Source organism: Gossypium raimondii, chromosome 12, assembly GCF_025698545.1.
Source record: "Gossypium raimondii isolate GPD5lz chromosome 12, ASM2569854v1, whole genome shotgun sequence".
NCBI lineage: Eukaryota > Viridiplantae > Streptophyta > Magnoliopsida > Malvales > Malvaceae > Gossypium > Gossypium raimondii.
Window position 1 is genome coordinate 1604493 of NC_068576.1, and position 17897 is coordinate 1622389.

Consider the following 17897-nt stretch of genomic DNA (forward strand, 5'->3'; position numbering starts at 1 on the left):
ACTATTATATTACTAAAATATCATTTCATATTAAAATTAAGTTATATTATTTGAGGTTAGTTTAATTATTTTAATTAAAAACTAAAATAAGGAATATGAATATGGTAAGATTTGAAGCCACACTAATTATATTAGTAAAACCTTAAATTTACCCCTCAACCAAAGTTTTATTTGACTTTTTTTATACATTTTTATTTTATTATGCATACAATATTACCTCCATCAATTGTATATATATTAAAAATGTTGTTGATTGAGTTGGTGTCACAAGTTCACTCGACACCAACTAAAAATTGACTACAACACCAGGATAAACAATTATAATGCATTTAGTATTCTTAATCCGATATATTTACGTGTGTAAATGACGGGAAATTTCCATTTCCATAGGCTGGTTTATGTTGTAGGTAGTTTCTCGAGTCAAGGCTACTAATACTACGTACCATGGCATGCATGCCAATTGGCAAAGGCACTTCACGTTGAACCAAATCCATAGGATCGTGCAATATTATTGACTACTTTCATTTTATACTCAAGAATACTGAACTTTGATCATTGAAACTAAAAATTCAATATTCTATTAACAGATCACATGATTGTCAACATCATAAAACTAGTCTATTGTTATTTGAATCCTTAATCTCAGCCATTACTGCAAATGTAGAACTCATCATGACAAAACAAACTATGTTACCCCCTCAGAGCTAAAAACTGGGGGAGGGGTCCAATGATTGAAAGAACAATTTAAGACATTGTACAACTTTTTTGAAGATTTATATGTAAATACCCTTCTAACTAATGTATCATATGCTAACATTGTAGGCAAGTGTTAACGTTTGATGTTTGCATACCTTGACCTGATGGAACTTTATAGATTTCCCTCCACTGTCCAAAGCGCTTAAGATGATAAATTGGCTTCTTGAAGTTGCCTATTGAGTCCTCCGCTTGTAGGCCTAAGGTATTCACATTGTTAGAACAATGAGGATAAGAAAAGTGATCAGTGATCAGTGCTCTGTGCTAAGGAGGTATCTACAACCACATTACATCCTTATCTATGCTACTCGGACTGGGGTGTGAATGTTGGATAGGGGTATGTGTCCAACATGGGCATGTTTAATTTTTTTCCAAGTTTTTGGAGGGTCATATCTCTATGCCTGTATCCAAATGTGTGAGAGATTGGTACTTCAAGTAAAAAGAAAAGTTGGAGGAACATAGACCCTTGTTGCAAACTTGTCAAAGGAAAAGAAACACTAACACTTCAATCCTCTTATAAGAATTTATAAATTTCATGAAGCAGAAAATCAGCATTTACTATGTCTAAAAGCGAATACAACCTAATACTCTTTCTTTTGATGATTTCTGAATTTGGAGATCATGAAAACACTTACAGTCCACAAAGCACTTTGATGGTGTCATAGAAAAACCATTGCAGAGTAATAACAGGTCCAACAAGTGTGATGCGTACGGGAAGACTTCTAGTAAAAAGGTTAACAAACCCGATCTTTCTAACAGCCTGAAAATTATGATATTGAATAACCCAAATTAATCATTTTAACTTGTACTTAAATTAAGCTGAAGAAACACATTTCTAATGGGCACTACCTGCAACACGTTTTCAGCCTTTTTGTTGTAAAGAGAAGAAACAACGACATCAGCCGGGTTAGAGACTACAGTACCAACTGCTCCAGCTGCATACCCTGCTAAGCATGTGACACCAAGTTGTTGAGCCCTGGAACAATCTTGTTTTCTCTGTTTAATGATACTTCCATAGATAAAGTCCACTGAATGCTCAAAGGTTGAGAACATTATCATCGAGACTGCCAATCAGAACATCATATTTAGAAACAAGGTTAGAAATAAAAGGCACTATGAATTTGCAATCCCAATACATGCCAAAATAGACTTATATAGGTACGCAAGTAATCAGTCAACACTAAACTCAGATGAGTTTGTAGCAACTTGCTTGTTGACAATAATGTTAACTGAGAAAATATCCTTTTTGCCTATAAATCTATGTTTTCTAGCTTGGCTTCAAACTTCATTCTGAAATGTAAAGCCCAAAGTCCATGTTCTTAAACTCCTATAAAAGAGACAAAGGTGACTTAAGAGTATTCATAAAACAGGTGACCAGCAAACATGCAATGTCACTATTATTATCTTCACTATTTAGCCAAAGTATCTTGTCATCTCAGCTGCAAATAGATAGAAAACATTGGCAAGGCGTGCTTTAGTTGGTAATTACTAATCTAATAGTGAGAGAATACTGAACCAAGAACTGGTTAGCATAATATTTGCAACTCGCAATTTGTCAGCTTAAGCTTACAAACTAACTGAGGGCATATCAAGATAGACTAGAAGGCTCTCCAGTGCCATAACCACCGGGAAACACCTATTAAATTTGTTACTAGTAGGAACAATCAACTAAAAATTCTAAAAGTGCAGTGGAGTATTAACATTACATGGAAGATTGCGGCCCCAAAGTGGGCAAAGTCCCTTGTAGAAGCTGCAATCAAATTGAAATGGATAAAAAAATTACTGATGAAGGAAAAACAGAAAGATTCAGGCATCAGCATAACATACCCAGCAAGCCCTTCTGTTTTATAAAGTTTAGGAAATCCATCAGCCAAACCCTTAGCGAAAGTGCGCTGCGTCTGAACACGAACTTTAATGGCCTCGAAAGGACAGAGAGCCACATCAGCAAATACTTGAGCAGATGCACTGCTGAGAAAGAATATGAAAGTCTTGTCCTGATCAGCCAAAACATTGGAATAAAGCTCCTTAAAGTATTCATAAAGACCAAATCTGCAGCCCCCTTGAACACCATATCCAAATAACTTGCCAGACCAACCTCTCCAAAGAGAAGATGGCCCCTGCTCTCTCCAAAGGGCAGAGAATCCTGATGATATGCTGCTATACTTGATTGGATTCACCTGAAAAAAACAAATAAAATAATTACATAAGCAACCTTAAAAGAATAAAAGATGGTGGGAAGCTGAGGAGACCAAGAAGTACAATGAAACTACATACAACAGTTAAAACGCACTTGCTGTCTCTATATTTGATGCTAATCAAACTGGCATAAAGGTCAAACATACATATAAGAATTTTATTTCTCTACTGCTATATGAAATGGTTCTACCATGGCAAGCAAACTTGCCGGTTGCTACGCAACTCTTTCCTTGATGGACATTCCAAGATTTCCCCTTCTTAAAAGCTGATGTTCTCCACTAACCAATCAATAATATAGCAAGACGAGGTAGCAGCCATAAGTCCACAAGAAGCATATGGACCGTGGGTGATACACATACAGATATAAGCATAAGCATAAGGTTAAAAACAAGGCAGCTTAACTTAAAACCTCAAAGACATTCTTAGAGAAAACAATTAAGATCATAATATTCAACAGTTTGAAACCAAAAATAAAACCAAAACGAACCCACCTGCATATTTACTTTCAAGACATCAAGAGGTGTAACAGCAAGATGAGTAGTCCCAGCACTCAGCATTCCTCCAACAGTACAAATCCCATAATACCCAGGTGAAAACTCCTCACGGAAACTCCTCTCCGCCCTTTTCATTTTGTTTTACTCTCTTTCAAACGTAACTCTCAATGCGCATCTGTGTTATTCAGGAGGAACAAAAAACCCACATTTCTGTGATCAGCTGTGTAAAAGGAAAATGGGGGCAGGCAATGGCATTCAGGGAATTAAGGAGTGCGTTAAGAGCACGTTAGTGAGGTGTGAAAGAATATTAAGCAGGCGGGCCATTGACGACTAAAAACTTGGTGGTTTTTCCATGTTTCAGCTTTTATTGTTTGGAATGCTTCCACGTTTACGGTTCCAAAATACAGGGTCCAAAATCTAATTCAGCTGCGACGCTTTCCTTCTGCTTTACCTAAAAGTGAATCTTGAAATTAATTAGGAAAGCCCGCGAAGCCCTAATCGAATCTCTTCTACCTCATTTGACCACCTTACCCTTACTATTTCAACTCTCTAAATATGTGGGCCCTTCACCACTGAAAATACTACTTTTATTTACTTCTTTGTTCATCAACTCAAATGTGGGACTTAATTCAACTTCTTACTCTAAGATTAATAAAATCAAATTATATAAAATATTGTTCAAAAATTAAATATATTTTGTCACGTATAGTAGTTCTGATGCTAGACAACCTCTTATAAAACATTATGCCCTCTTAATAAGGATCTTGGAAGTGACCAACCAGCTAATTAGAGGTAATCACGTGTCCCGCAAAATCAATCTATATAAGGCCTTTTTCACCTCAAAGAGAAGCCACGTTTACTCATGCCTTAGTCTTCACTCACTTAACACTTCATCCTCTCTATAACTCTTTCTTTCCCTTCATCCCTCTCGTTTACTACCTTTACCATCTCTACCACCTACATAGTTAGGCTCTTCACCCAAATAGGGTGAATCGTTTTTTATCTCCATCACATCCTCCTTTACGCCACTTTCCTGTATTAACAATTGGCACGGTGAGCATAGACCAAACATAGCTCATTCCACCATTGGTGTACCCACAAATGTAGAAAAAAAAAGAGCAAGATCAACAACAAACTCAAACCTAGTCATAGACAACCCAAAACAAACCTCAAAGCAATGTCAGACAGCAATATACTCAACCGCAATCGCAACTGAGTCGTCATTATAACCCTTACGGTGTGTATAGCCTTCACTGTCCTTATTATAGGGATTATCCCAAATATCCTTCTCCAAGATATTATGGTCAGTGCCATCAAACTCAACCTTTAATGTACCAAGGTAATACCAGTGCTCTCCGAGGTGAACTTCCCAAAACCCTTATTGTAGCTCGCAACAATTCACTAATATGCAAGAGAGAACGAGAATGTTGGAAGAACAACTTTCTACAGAACAAAGATTATACTTACAGTAGAAAGAGCGCCAATAAGAAATTAAATAGAGAAATAAAAAATCATAGAAGAGTTGAGAGCGAGTAGAGACCCTCAATAGTAGAAACCTCTACTCGATGTCCAATAGGAAGAGACAACTTAGTCTTTTCTCAATAGACGCCGTAATCAATAGCCTAGTGTAAATCTAACAAATCCCTCGTATCAACCATAGTAACATAATCCGTAAAGATAGGAAAATTTGTTTGAAGACTAGATGCAAGCACTAAGAAAAAAAATGCAAGAGTTTCGCAATGCAATGCCTATCAAATTCCCTTTGCATTGTTCCAATGAGTCTCTAGCGTCGAAGGTAGTGGCTTATTACATGTCTTCGACATTTAAGCTGCTTAAGGAGTAGAGTTAACAAAATAGGCCCGAGCCTAAAAGCCTACCTGTGTTGATCTGAGCTCATAGTGATCCGAGTCCAAAAAAGCCCGAACTCATAAAAGATCCAAGCCCGAGAAAATTTGAGCCCGACAAAACCTGAGCCTGAGAAAACCTGAGCCCATAACAAACTCGAGCCTGAGATCGATCTGGCCCAAGCTTGAAATAAATCCGACTAAAACCTTGAATTTATAACTAAACAATCATAATAGACATTAATAATTAATATACTTTTATGATATTAATAATAATATAAATAAATAAAAATTCTTTATTTTTTAAAAATTTATTCATAAGCATAGCATATTTATATTAAAATTTTATTAATAGGAAAAGTAATTAATAATAATTTTTTGTTAAATTATAAAGTGATATAAATTTTAAAAATATTAATTTAATATAAAATATTTTGATAAATATATAATAATTATTAAAATCTATGAAATTAAAATTTAATGATAATATAATATATTATATAATTATTATCAAAACCTAAACCAATTACCTAACGACCTTAAACCGATACACTAAATTAGTATATTATTAATACATAAAATAATATTATAATATATAACTATTACTAAAAATATTAATACATATATAATTATTATAATATAGATTATAATAAAAAGATATAGTTTTACATGATATTATGATGCTTAATTGTCGATGCATATATATAAATTATTAATATATTATACGATATGATATAACATTATATAATATAGTAAGAGGGCTAACTTTCAAATATACGAAATGTATAGAGACTTAAAACATGTTTCAACAAAAATAATAATATATAATAAGTAAAATAGAATGTATTATTATTATATATAATAATTATTATTATAATATATATTATAATAAAAGATATAGTATTACATGATAACATAATGTTTAACCATTGATGCATATATAAAACTATAAATATAGTATATACTATATGATATAACATTATGTAATATAATAGGAGGGCTGCTTTTAAATGTACGAAAAGTATAAAGTCTTAAAGCGTATTTCAACCAAGATAATAATAAACAATAATATATTATAATAATTAATATATAATGTACTACTATCATATTATAGAATATAATAAAAGATATATAGTATTACATTATATTACAATGTTTAATCATTGATGCATATACATAAACTATTAACATAGTATATACTACATGATATGATATAACATTATATAATCTAAGTCTGAAGCAAACCCAATCTGAATCCACCCGTCTACCAACTCTACGAAGGAGATTTATAAAATGACTAAGGGGACCTCAAAGATAATTTGTGGCACTGTAATAATCATATGAATTTTTGGGAGCTTGAGATGCAATTAAATGTCAAGCATTTTCAATGACTTTGTAATACTACAATTTGGTATTTGTATTTATACACATAAATTTCGAATCAAAAATTGATTTAAAAATTTGGAGTCAAATTTTATTAATAATTTTAAAAAGAAAGTTACAATCTCTAAAAAATTCTTAAATACAAAGAAATCCTCCTTTGATTCTTTTCTTTAGTTGAGCTTTGGTTCAAGGGTCGTCTGACTTGATATTGGATGAATGTGAATTGCTTCAAAGGTCGTGTTGGCTTTCTTCAAAATGAGTATGCAGTTCATTAGAATTTCTTCAAGTTCTTCAATTTTTGCAGAGATCTTCTAGGCTTCTTGAACTTGTGAAGGTGTAGAATGGTATTTTTAAATATTTTGGTTATTGGTGAAGAATTATACCACTTGATTTTTTACAAAAATTTATAACTATTCAAACAATATTATTTAAATAGTTATAATATTATTATTTAGATGAAGAGACATGAAAATGAGATTTCATTTAGAAATTATATCAACAAGTTCTAAAATTCTATCTTTGTTCCATCTTCTAATATTATTAGATTGTTCTATAAAAAAATCATTGTAGAATTTCTTTATAAAAATTGATTTTCTTGTTATACATTATTATTTTCGTCAGTACAACCACAAATAGTCATTGGCTTCATTGTATTATTAAGATAGTGGCTTGATACACGCCTTGGAGCCTTGTTCTTATTTCTTCGTTTTCTGTTCGAGTTGTTCGTGTTCCATTCGTGTGTTTAAGATTTTCCTCACCGAAATTTTGTACTAACAGTAAGTTGCCTTTAAATTTGTAATGTTCCTTTGGAAGCTAAGCGCAAATTGTGTCCTTTGCAAGTAAGAATTTGGCTAAAGTATCTTAACAAGTGATATGAGTTGTTTCCCTGTGTTGAAATGAATATTAGACCCTGGATCACCTGTTTATCATATGTTCCTTTGCTAGAGTAGTTTGTTTTGTATCTAATATTGGATCACCTAAATGTAGGAAGGATATTGATTCTTCTGGGGGCAGAGCAGGCCTGACTTGAAATCTATTTCTAACTAGAGTTTTGATGGCCTGAAATAAAGGATATGGAGAGGCTTCCAGTGTTCTCAATAGAGAGGATATCTGTCTCACAGGCATAGCTGCTGCTTAGAAACGAAAAACCATCGTGGCAAAACTTCATCTGCTACGCCAAATACCTATCAAAGCTTATTTATGGGATGGGACTAAATGTAACGTCTCTGATAAGATGATTTCCAGGGCAACGACCCTTGCTTCACTAGCTCCATAAACCGTTGGATTCTGACATTAGTAGATTGTCGAAATGGTGGCTGTCAGGAACCTCGAATCTCAACACAAAAGGGAAGGGGGGATAGTGATTTGCATTCGGTAAGATTTGAAGAAAGAAGTGCAGTAATCTATTCTATATGCTGTAGTTTAGAAACATGGCTTTTGCACTGTTTCTTAAGAATAATACTCACATATGCTACATTTTTAAGCTAATGCCTTTGTATAGACGATTGGATTCAGCAGAAAATACAGGAGAACTGGTAGAGCAGAGAAAAGGGAGAGAGGGGGAAGGGGGGGGGGGGGAAGAATCGACCCAAAAGCCAATTCTTTTTCAACCTGAGGATGAAATGAAATGTGAGAGAAGTATACAGCTAGAACTGACCAAATTATTGAGTAAGCCAACTATCACCATTCTGGGACATATTCCTCTCCATACTCCCAGATCTATGTGGCGATTCATCATTTATATGATATCCAATTCGAGACATACTCTCGCGTTTTCTTTTTGAGCTGCTTTTTGGTTTCTCTACCTTCTCATCAACAAATGACAAAAATGTTTGAAGACGAGTGGAACGGGAGGTACTAGGACTGGTGGTATCAAGTTCCTCGGGAGGCAGCCGGCTGAACTTGCGGAACATCAGCCAGAAGTACACAAGGAGAGCAAGCATACATGCAATTCCACATATAACAAATAGCCCCCAGAAGCTTTTTAAGTCGAGCTGTTCAATATCATCCTCACTATTCTCGGAACTACAAGCACTTTTTGACAGCCATCTGTCGTGAATCTTCTGAAGCTCACCATTCTCAGATAGAGAAAGAATGGCAGTAGACATGTCAATGGCCAATGGCGAGTCTCTAGGAAATGCCTACAAATCATAAAAACCATTGGAGATCATTTTCTGCATGTAATAGAATCAAGAAAGGGACTTGAACAAACTTTTTACATTAAATGTTCTATCATGGCATAATTCTACATTTAGTGTGCACATTGTTGAAAATTACTTTCAACTCAATGTTAAAAATATAGATATGAGATAACTCACAAATCCCCATCCGCTTTTCGTAAACTCCTGGCCTCTAACAGAGAATTCGCAGTGTTCTGAGAGGAAGAGGTCCACATATGGTCGCTCATCGATTACTGCAGCTACATTTCTCCTCTCAAGGGCAAGGGCATACTCTTCTGGTGATCCAAGTGGAACGAGTCTAGATTTTGGAATATTGAGTTCCTCCATCAGATAGCCTTCAGTAAAAGATCCTACCTGGAAGCCTATTCGTTCATTGCTACCAATTAAGGTATCAATCCCTTTGATGGGTGATGATAACTGTTGCACTGTGAGGAATGATGTCAGGCTTGCAGTATAGCTTGAGTTGATGATCAAAACCACAAAAAGCCAGATAATCAGTACTAGGCGTCCAAGTGAGCTCACTGTGTTTTCTCCTGAAAAAAGTTCAAAATATCCGGAGTTGGTATGATGGGTGATTCTGAGTACTAAACTATTTGGTAAAAGCAACTGACATTGCCAAAATGGAAAGAACTTACTATGGGAAAAAAACATTGTAGAGAAGCTGAACCTGCAAGGGGAAAAATAGAGCATGGCAGGTAAGGGGTCTGAAGGGCAATGAATTGGTTATCGGTCAAATGGAAAGATACAGAAAGCATGTTTTGCATTTAATTGTCTATCTATTGAATTTGCACCTATTATTTCTCACAATAAAGATGAAAGCATAGATATATTGTACATGTGCTGCACGTTCAGTATAGAAAAAAGAACATCCATAATTTCACAGGTAATGGGAACATTCACAACAAATAGACGAAATAATACATTGACAGGCTAAGAGGGTAAAGGTGAGTGTGAGAGAATCAGGCATGTTTTCTCCTATAATTTTGTGGTATTACATGTTTTCATCACTCCAGCAAAAGAAAACACTAAAAAGATAAGGAAGCTCTCCTGGGAGAGCTTCTTCGACACAGGATAGCCATGCAAGTAAAGGGGTGCAGGAGGTTGTAATCAGAAGGGAGGAGCAGAGCGGTTACATCGGTATGCATCTTTTAGAGACGACAATGTCGTAAGAACTTATTTGCAACCGCTCAAATCATGCTTGATTTTCTTTTAACATTTAGAATGACCTCAGTCGTGAACTTGAATCACTCATCTGCAGTTAGATTCCAGGTTTTATAATCCTTTCAGAAAAGAGGGGGAGGGAGTGGTGATTACGACATTCAACAGATGTTAAATTTTGTGTTTTCTTTTCATTTATGAATGCCATATACTAATATATCCATACAAAGATGAATCTCATATGTTTATGTACTCACCACAAAATTGTGACAAATTGCTGCTTTGGAGAGCCCCGGAATTCATCATTTCTTCTATGCTCAAGGATCCACACAACTGATCCCACAATGAGGAAAAATGCAGCTGTGACTGCCCACATCAATGGAGTAAATGGCCGTGCGAAGGACCAAGCACTCGAACTTATCTTTTTCACTGGAGCTACCACAACCAGCCCTGATTCTATATATGGCAGAGTGAAATCAACTATTCTTGTTCGGTTTGTCACAATGGCAATATCACCCACCACGCCATCAAAGACCTACAGAAACACAATATCAGAACTGATAGAAAAAAAATAGTTAATCAATCATTTTATCTTTTAAGAAAACAGATGCAGGTTTCATTATAGTCTACTTACTCCGGACTTAATTTTATTGACAAGCTCATAATAGCTTGGGTTCTTATGGCCATCTCCAAATGGGATAAACCTGTATGGAAAAGCATATGGCAGCAATTTAATTGCAGCAAGGAAAACGTCTATGCAATATCCTTGCACCTTATCCGTGCCATTGACTAACAAGACAAAGTCTCGGTAACTAACTCGCCTTGGAATTCCAATTTTTAATTCTCTTCCATTGTTAGGAAAAACCCACCCTCGAGGTCTTGCTGTTTCTCCTCCAGGCCATACCACCTTGTCTAAATGTTGGTTTGAACTTGACCGATTAGGCTTTTCCGAATAAAGTGTCTCTGGTGGCACAATGGACAAACCAGTGTGGTTAGACCAGTATCCAACCAGTCGTTGCCCATTTCCAACCGCATTAATAATGTCATAAGAAGGATTTATCAGGGATCTGTCTTGATTAAACTGGACATGGCCCGTCAGACCAGTCATATTTGTCTCCAATATCTTCGAAAGCAACTGCTTCCCTCCATCAAATGCATTCAATGCAGAAAGATTTAGAGTGCTCCCACTAATACCATCTAATCTTGTATCGTTGGAAAATGAAATTTTGCCCCCCTGATCGAGTAACAACCTTACTGCACGAGCAATCATCCAAACAGTGTCATAGGCATATAGACCATAAGGGTTAAACCCAATAGAACCGTTACTCAGCTGGTTCCAACGTGACATAAAATCTCTTTTCCTTTTCGAATCAGGTGTATGAGGGCGAAGTGTAAGTGCTCCCTGGATTGAGTTTGCTATCTCCGGTTTAAGTGGGGAAAAGGAATCTAGAACAGTGGACAGCGAAGTAGAAGCTATCCAAACATATCCTTTTCCCATCATTCCAAGGCTCTTGGCCACTTCAAAGACCAAGAGACCTGTCCTTGAGAAAGAGTGCAGAACAATAATTCGAGATTCCATCATTTGAATCTTATTTAATTCTCTCAAAACGTCACCTCTTTTGGCCGATGGGTCCGGAGGAAGCGCAGCTTTATAAGAAATTCTGCAACGTCTATCAGCAAGTTTATCGCCTAATGTGATTATACCGTTTCTGCTCTGATCATCATCACTGAAAATAGCAATCACTTCACTCCAACTGAAATAGCTAACCATCTCAGCAATGGCAGTCATCTGGAATTCATCATTAGGTGCTGTTTGAACAAAAAAAGGGTACTGGAGAGGGCTCAGGCTGGGATCTAAAGCCGTGAATGACAATAGCGGAACCTGGAGTTCATTTGCAAGATTTGATAGAACATGGGCCATCTCCGAACTTTGTGGACCAATTATTGCTACGGTATCTGTCTCCATAAACTGCAGTGCTGTGAATAGCAAAGAAACTCAAGTAATGAGTATCATTATTTCCCCATGAATATACTCCTGCAAGAATGAGGTATAATATCCGTAATGATTCATCACAAGTAATTCCATTTATCCTAATTCACAGTATAACATAGAGGTCAATGGGATTTGAACGAAATTAAACAAAAAAAAAGAAAAAACACAGAATTAAAAGATAAGAGGAGAATAAAGAGACTTGACAGTTAGTATACCTCCAAGAATGCCTAGAAATGAGCTGAAGTTAGAATCATGTACTTGTATAGACAATTTCCTTCCACCAAGAACACTTGGATCGGAGTTAATATCATCCTCGGCAGCCTTCATTGCAACCTTTGCAACTTTCCCATTAATGGTGTTGAATGAGAATATAGCTCCAACATTCACAACAGCAGGATTCAAACCCTCTTCTGAAAGCACTCCAATAAAGAGACTGAAAGTTGACAGCAGCAGAACCAGGTTCATGGTGGCAATGAATGACAAGACTAACCACTCACCATATATTTTCTAGCATCAAATACAAAATGAATCAATGAAATACTCAAATTTGCCTACTAATTGACAGTCAAATTGAACCAATACTAGAATATGATTAACGGACTAACAATGATCATCCAAAAGTTCACCAGAAAATTACTATCCACAGGGAGTAAAGAGAATCATTCAGTTCCAAGGCAAGTAACGACAAGAAGAAGAAGAAAAAGAACCAACCCCAACGGGCTAAGAAACCAAAATTCAATTTAAAGATGTTAGTTTATGAAAGAAAGTGTCAAAAAAGAACAAGCCAAACCCATTTGAAGTTCTGGCATGGAGAACTAAAGACTATAAAAAGCAACAAGCACAACAAGAAAGCATGAAACTTCGTACTTTAGCGACAGCAAACTGAATAAAGCAATAAATACCCACATTAGCAGCAACCAAAGCGGCAAAAGTAAAAGTTCAGGAGGTTTCTGGAAATTCACGAGGGAACCAATACCCACCAGTTACCACAAGCTCGAAGCAAAGACATATGGAGGTCGAATTCAGAAGAAGAGGCTGTAAACAGACTACCACCAGTCTTCCTAAATGGATAAGCAAGAACCCTTAATATACACAGAGCTCATAATAGACATGCCAATGGAAACAGTAAGTGGAACAGCAAAATGGGACAGAGAATCGTTATTGTCCACAAAGTAAAAAAAAAACGCTCTGGGGGGTAAGGTGCTTGTCACTGAAAAGAAAAATAACCCATTATTTTATATGAACACCAATACTTAAAGATAATACTTAAAGATAGAGAAAAGGAAAAAGTTGGCTTTTATGCTGGGTTCCGAGAGTGGAGTTGACTCACCGAGTGTGTCTCTCTTTCTCCGTTAGCTGTCGCGTGTTAGTACGTGAAGGGACTGTCCAAATGAAGACAACAAATAATTAACTAATATTACAAAGTAGAGTTTTTATCGTGGAGAAACACCTTTAAGCAAAGAATATAAACCATCAAAGATCTATAGTTAGTGACCCCCTGGGGATTGAAAACAACGGCAGTGGCCATAAAATTGTGAAAGTGACAGGAAGCCACTCGTATGGATTTTCTAAGCTTAAACCAAAATGGGGTTAATGGGATTTCTAAGGTTTTTAAGTCTTAATTATGATTCATTGATTAAAATCAAAGTAATGATAGAAGTGTAGAAAGAGGTTTCAAAAAGGTATTTTTCTAAGTTGAAAGGGGCAAGAAGAATGCTTAGAATTTTAGGAAGCAGTACAAGTGACATTTGGCCTTATGATTTCCCAATTTTGTCAGTATTTTATTAGAGCATAAAATTCTTATGGTATAATGGTAGGTCCTCTTTGCCATGCGACTTTAGCTAATTGAAAATGGAAGGAAATTAGTCAACTGGTGGTGGTTTTAGGGAAGAGTTCTGCCCCCACACTGGTTAAAGAAATTGAGCACTTTTTTGGATTGAGATTTTGTTTTCAGAATGCACTAACAGCTAAATCACGCAACATGTTGTTTGGCTTCCTATACCACAAATTTAACTGTAAAAAACGTGTACAAAACTTAACAAAATTTGATAGGGTGAGTGTTGAGTATCAACTCGTATAAACAACGAGATAATAAAAATGATGAAGAATGAATACAAATATTTTATGTAAAAAATCCATCGAAGAGGATAAAACACTATGGCAAAGGAGGTTTTGATTTTCCACTAATGAGTAAACAAACAAGAGTATAATATGGAGAAAATAAACTTAAATGTACTAAACGTACAAATTCATCCCCTGAAAACAAAACTCTAACTCTCATGGAGTTCTCTCAAAAGGGATACAAAATTATCTCCATAGTTACCACGAAAACTCTCACCAAAATAAATAAAAACAAAAGGCTAAATTCTTATCATCTTTTTGGTTTACTTCTTCAACAACCGAGTGTCCATGGAAACATGAAGCTAAGTTTCGGTCATGGTGAAATTTCATGCATGGTATGTGATTTTGGCCCCGTTTTTAATAATTTTTATGTTTTGGAGATCGTTACAACTATGTCCAACTAACCCGTACCTTCGATTTTGAAACTGTCAAAGAATTTGAATGTTGCCATCAATGAACCTTGTGATGTTAGATGTTAAATGGTGAATTTAAAATATTATTTTTTTATTTAAAAGTATTTTATTATGTGATTTTGGCCCCGTTTTTAATAATTTTTATGTTTTGGAGATCGTTACAACTAGGTCCAGCTAGCTCGTACCTTCGCTTTTGAAACTGTTAAAGAATTTGAATGTTGCCATCAGTGAACCTTGTGATTTTAGATGTTAAATGATGAATTTAAAATATTATTTTTTATTTAAATGTATTTTATTAAGTGATTTTTGATAATTTTTTTGATTACGGACTAAACTATTAAAATAGTAAAAATACAAGGATTTGATGTGAAATTATTTCATGAATCAGCTGTTTTGGATGCCATAAGTATTCATCTAGGCTCAATTTTGGGTAAAAATGGTTAATTTGCATGTTTTAGGCTCAGAGACTAAATTGAATAAAAGTAAAACTTTAGGGTAATTTTGTAAAAATATCAAAATGAATAAATTGCATAAATTAAATTGTTTTACTGTCTAAATTAATAAAAAATTAATAAATTGAATGAAATTATTAATTTAGATCAAGATCGGATGGAAAATCTAGGAGAATAAAAAATTACCGAAATGCCCTTGTACTTTGACATTTCTACAATTTAGCCAGGTAAGTTCGTAAGTTAAAATTTAACATTTATATAAATTTTTGATTGGTATTACATGATATATATATATATATATATATATATATATATTCCATTGTTGGAAATGAATCATTATTTGAGTTATAATATTGATTTGATGTTCTATTTGAATTGAACGCGGGATAGAGTACAATCATGTTTTGGTGTATTACGAGAGTTTGGAGTGGAGATGGTATTGGAGGCAGATATATATATTACCCAAGTAAACCGAGGTTACGCATTTGTTGCGAACTCTTGCGTTATACTTTCTGTTTGGCATGTTTCGGGTGGATCAACTCTTATGAGCTTCTGTTTCGTGTGTTCAGTCTATCTGACGATGTACTCTTATCCGTAAGTCGTTCTTCGAATGAAAAATCTCGATAAGATAATTTGTTTAATGAATTTGAAAGATTTTTTATTTATTAAATATTAATCTGAACATAAATAAATTCATCAGTTGAGATTATGGATGATGCTTAGGTTTGTGCTAAGCTTATGGTTGCAATATGGCGTGTTTAATATTAATGGTATACATTGAAATGGTAAGTAGCAAATGGAAATATGCTTATGTTCATGAAAAGGGTGGTAAGATTCAAAGGTGTATTTTCTTATAAAATGGTTTATCATGTGATTGACCCCAAATGAGTTATATACATAAATGCACTAACTTGTGTATTGATGATGGTGATTAGACTTATGCCAAGCTTGAGATTATGATTGATGTTTATGCTTATATTTGGTATTATACAAATGAAACGGGTAAGAAAAGGTAATGAAACGGTAAGTTCATTATTCAAATTGATATGTTGAAAAAGGATTGATGAGTTGAATAGTGTATTTATATATATGAGAAATTACGTATGTTATGGATGAATTTACATATGAGGTGAATAAATATACTAACTAGTAAACTGATGTTGTTATTTAAGTTTATGCTTAGTAAATGAAATGAAAAGTAAGTAAAGGAAGTAATTCATAGTTTTATGAAAAAGTTAATGATGGTGTATAATGATTTATAAAATCCTATAATGTTAGGAATGATAAATATATATATATATATATATATATGATGTTGATAGATTTACTCATTTATGAGTTGATGGTTATGTAGTTGATAAATCTTGAGGCATTGATATAGGTTTATATTTAATCTATAAAGTTCATTGTTGAAATGGAATATTATGTTTAAAGTTTATACGAACTTACTAAGAATTCATTACTTATGTAGTTATTTTCCTTTACTTTACAGATTATTGGAAGCTCGATCTAGTTGGAAGCTAGTTGAAGATTCATCACACTATCCAGCGATTATATCGGTAGATTTGGTATCTTGATCAAGGTTATAATGCATGTATAGGTGGACTTGTGTTTGATGAACTAGTTGTTATGTTTGGCTTGTAAATATGGTAATATGGTTGGTGTGTTTTTGGCATTTGATGTCTTGATGATTTGTGTTTTTATGGTCAAATTGATGCATGTTTTGAAATGAATAAAATTGGTTTATGTTAATGTATCTTTAAATGGCCAAAATGTTATGTGATAAGTTGATCTCAACATGGTCAAGATATAGTTTACTTTGGAAAGGTTTTGAACTAGATGTGCATGATGTAAATATGGTATATAAATGTCGGTTATTTAGTACTATTTGGAAATGGTTGGTTTACATCATTTAGGTGGTTATGATGCATTAGAGGAATAGTTCAAATGGTAAGGTTATTTTGATATGGTATGAATCTATTATGGTATGGTTGATATGTATCAATTGTGATAAGTTTTGGCATGGAAACAAAATAGATGATAAAGGGTAAATGTGCACGTGTTGATTTGATAATTATGTTTGAGGTGCCTTTTGGCATATTGGTTGTATGGATAAATGACCTATTGAATTGGTCTTATTATGTATATTTTAGGTATGTTTGAAAGCTTGATTGTATGTGCAAATGTCTTATAGGTGTGAGCTTGAAATGAGTGAAAGGAATTGCTTGAAATTGGTCTATTTCTTGTCCACATGGCCTAAGACACGGGCGTGTGTCTCAGTCGTGTGTGACACACGGCCATGCGACACGGCCATGTGTCCCCTGTAGTTTTTTTTAAGGTTGCATTTCGAGAGTTACACGACCTAGCACACGGGCATGTGGCTTGGCCGTGTAAACCAAGTCATAGAGTTATACAAGCATGGGCACAGGCTGAGACATGGCCATGTATCCCTACTTCGAATGCCCACACAGTTTGAGACACAAGCGTATGTCTCAGCTGTGTGAGTTATACAGCCGTGTGACCCCTATAGCATGAATTTTTCTATCGTTTGCCATAAAGTTCTAAATGTCTTCGATTTAGTCTTGAGTCGTTTCTAAAGTGTTTCTAAGGCCTCGAGGGCTTGAAAAAGGGACGATATACATGTGTTTGAATGGAATATGATGTGTTTTATAAATGATTGTAAACGAATGTTTTAAGTTAAAAAATTTCGGTAATGCTCCGTAACCTTATTCCGTCAACTGATACGAGTTAAGGGTGTTACAATAGAATTAGGGATACAATGACCGCTTTAAATAGGCTAAAACTATAGTCCTAGTTTTAGACATAACATTGATAGTTACAACTACTATATTATGTTCTAAGTTGAGCTAAGTAGAGTGAGAATTGTGTTGTGGGGCAACTATTGTTAAT

At 34.7% G+C, this 17897-nt stretch overlaps 2 protein-coding genes across 6 annotated transcripts; both read right to left on the bottom strand.

Annotated features, from left to right (window-relative positions):
* Positions 1-555: 555 nt before the first annotated feature.
* On the bottom strand, positions 556-3872 carry LOC105762703 (mitochondrial phosphate carrier protein 1, mitochondrial). The gene is made up of 6 exons (XM_012580547.1): positions 3441-3872; positions 2581-2930; positions 2460-2503; positions 1603-1817; positions 1389-1513; positions 556-953 (listed from the first exon to the last, which is right to left on the bottom strand). Exons 1-6 carry the CDS (start codon positions 3576-3578, stop codon positions 899-901), a joined length of 927 nt encoding a protein of 308 aa, XP_012436001.1. The 5' UTR covers positions 3579-3872; the 3' UTR covers positions 556-898.
* A 4178-nt stretch (positions 3873-8050) lies between these two features.
* On the bottom strand, positions 8051-13249 carry LOC105762699 (glutamate receptor 3.2). Of its 5 annotated transcripts, XM_012580540.2 has the most exons (8): positions 12607-12895; positions 12217-12508; positions 10830-11985; positions 10643-10712; positions 10266-10543; positions 9486-9517; positions 8989-9383; positions 8051-8811 (listed from the first exon to the last, which is right to left on the bottom strand). In XM_012580540.2, exons 1-8 carry the CDS (start codon positions 12613-12615, stop codon positions 8332-8334), a joined length of 2712 nt encoding a protein of 903 aa, XP_012435994.1. In that variant the 5' UTR covers positions 12616-12895; the 3' UTR covers positions 8051-8331. The 5 variants fall into 5 exon arrangements, with proteins under 5 accessions (XP_012435994.1, XP_012435990.1, XP_012435991.1 ...); XM_012580536.2 differs by lacking the exon at positions 12607-12895 and adding an exon at positions 12982-13249 and having other exon boundaries at positions 10643-11985; XM_012580537.2 differs by lacking the exon at positions 12607-12895 and adding an exon at positions 12908-13249 and having other exon boundaries at positions 10643-11985.
* Positions 13250-17897: the final 4648 nt, after the last annotated feature.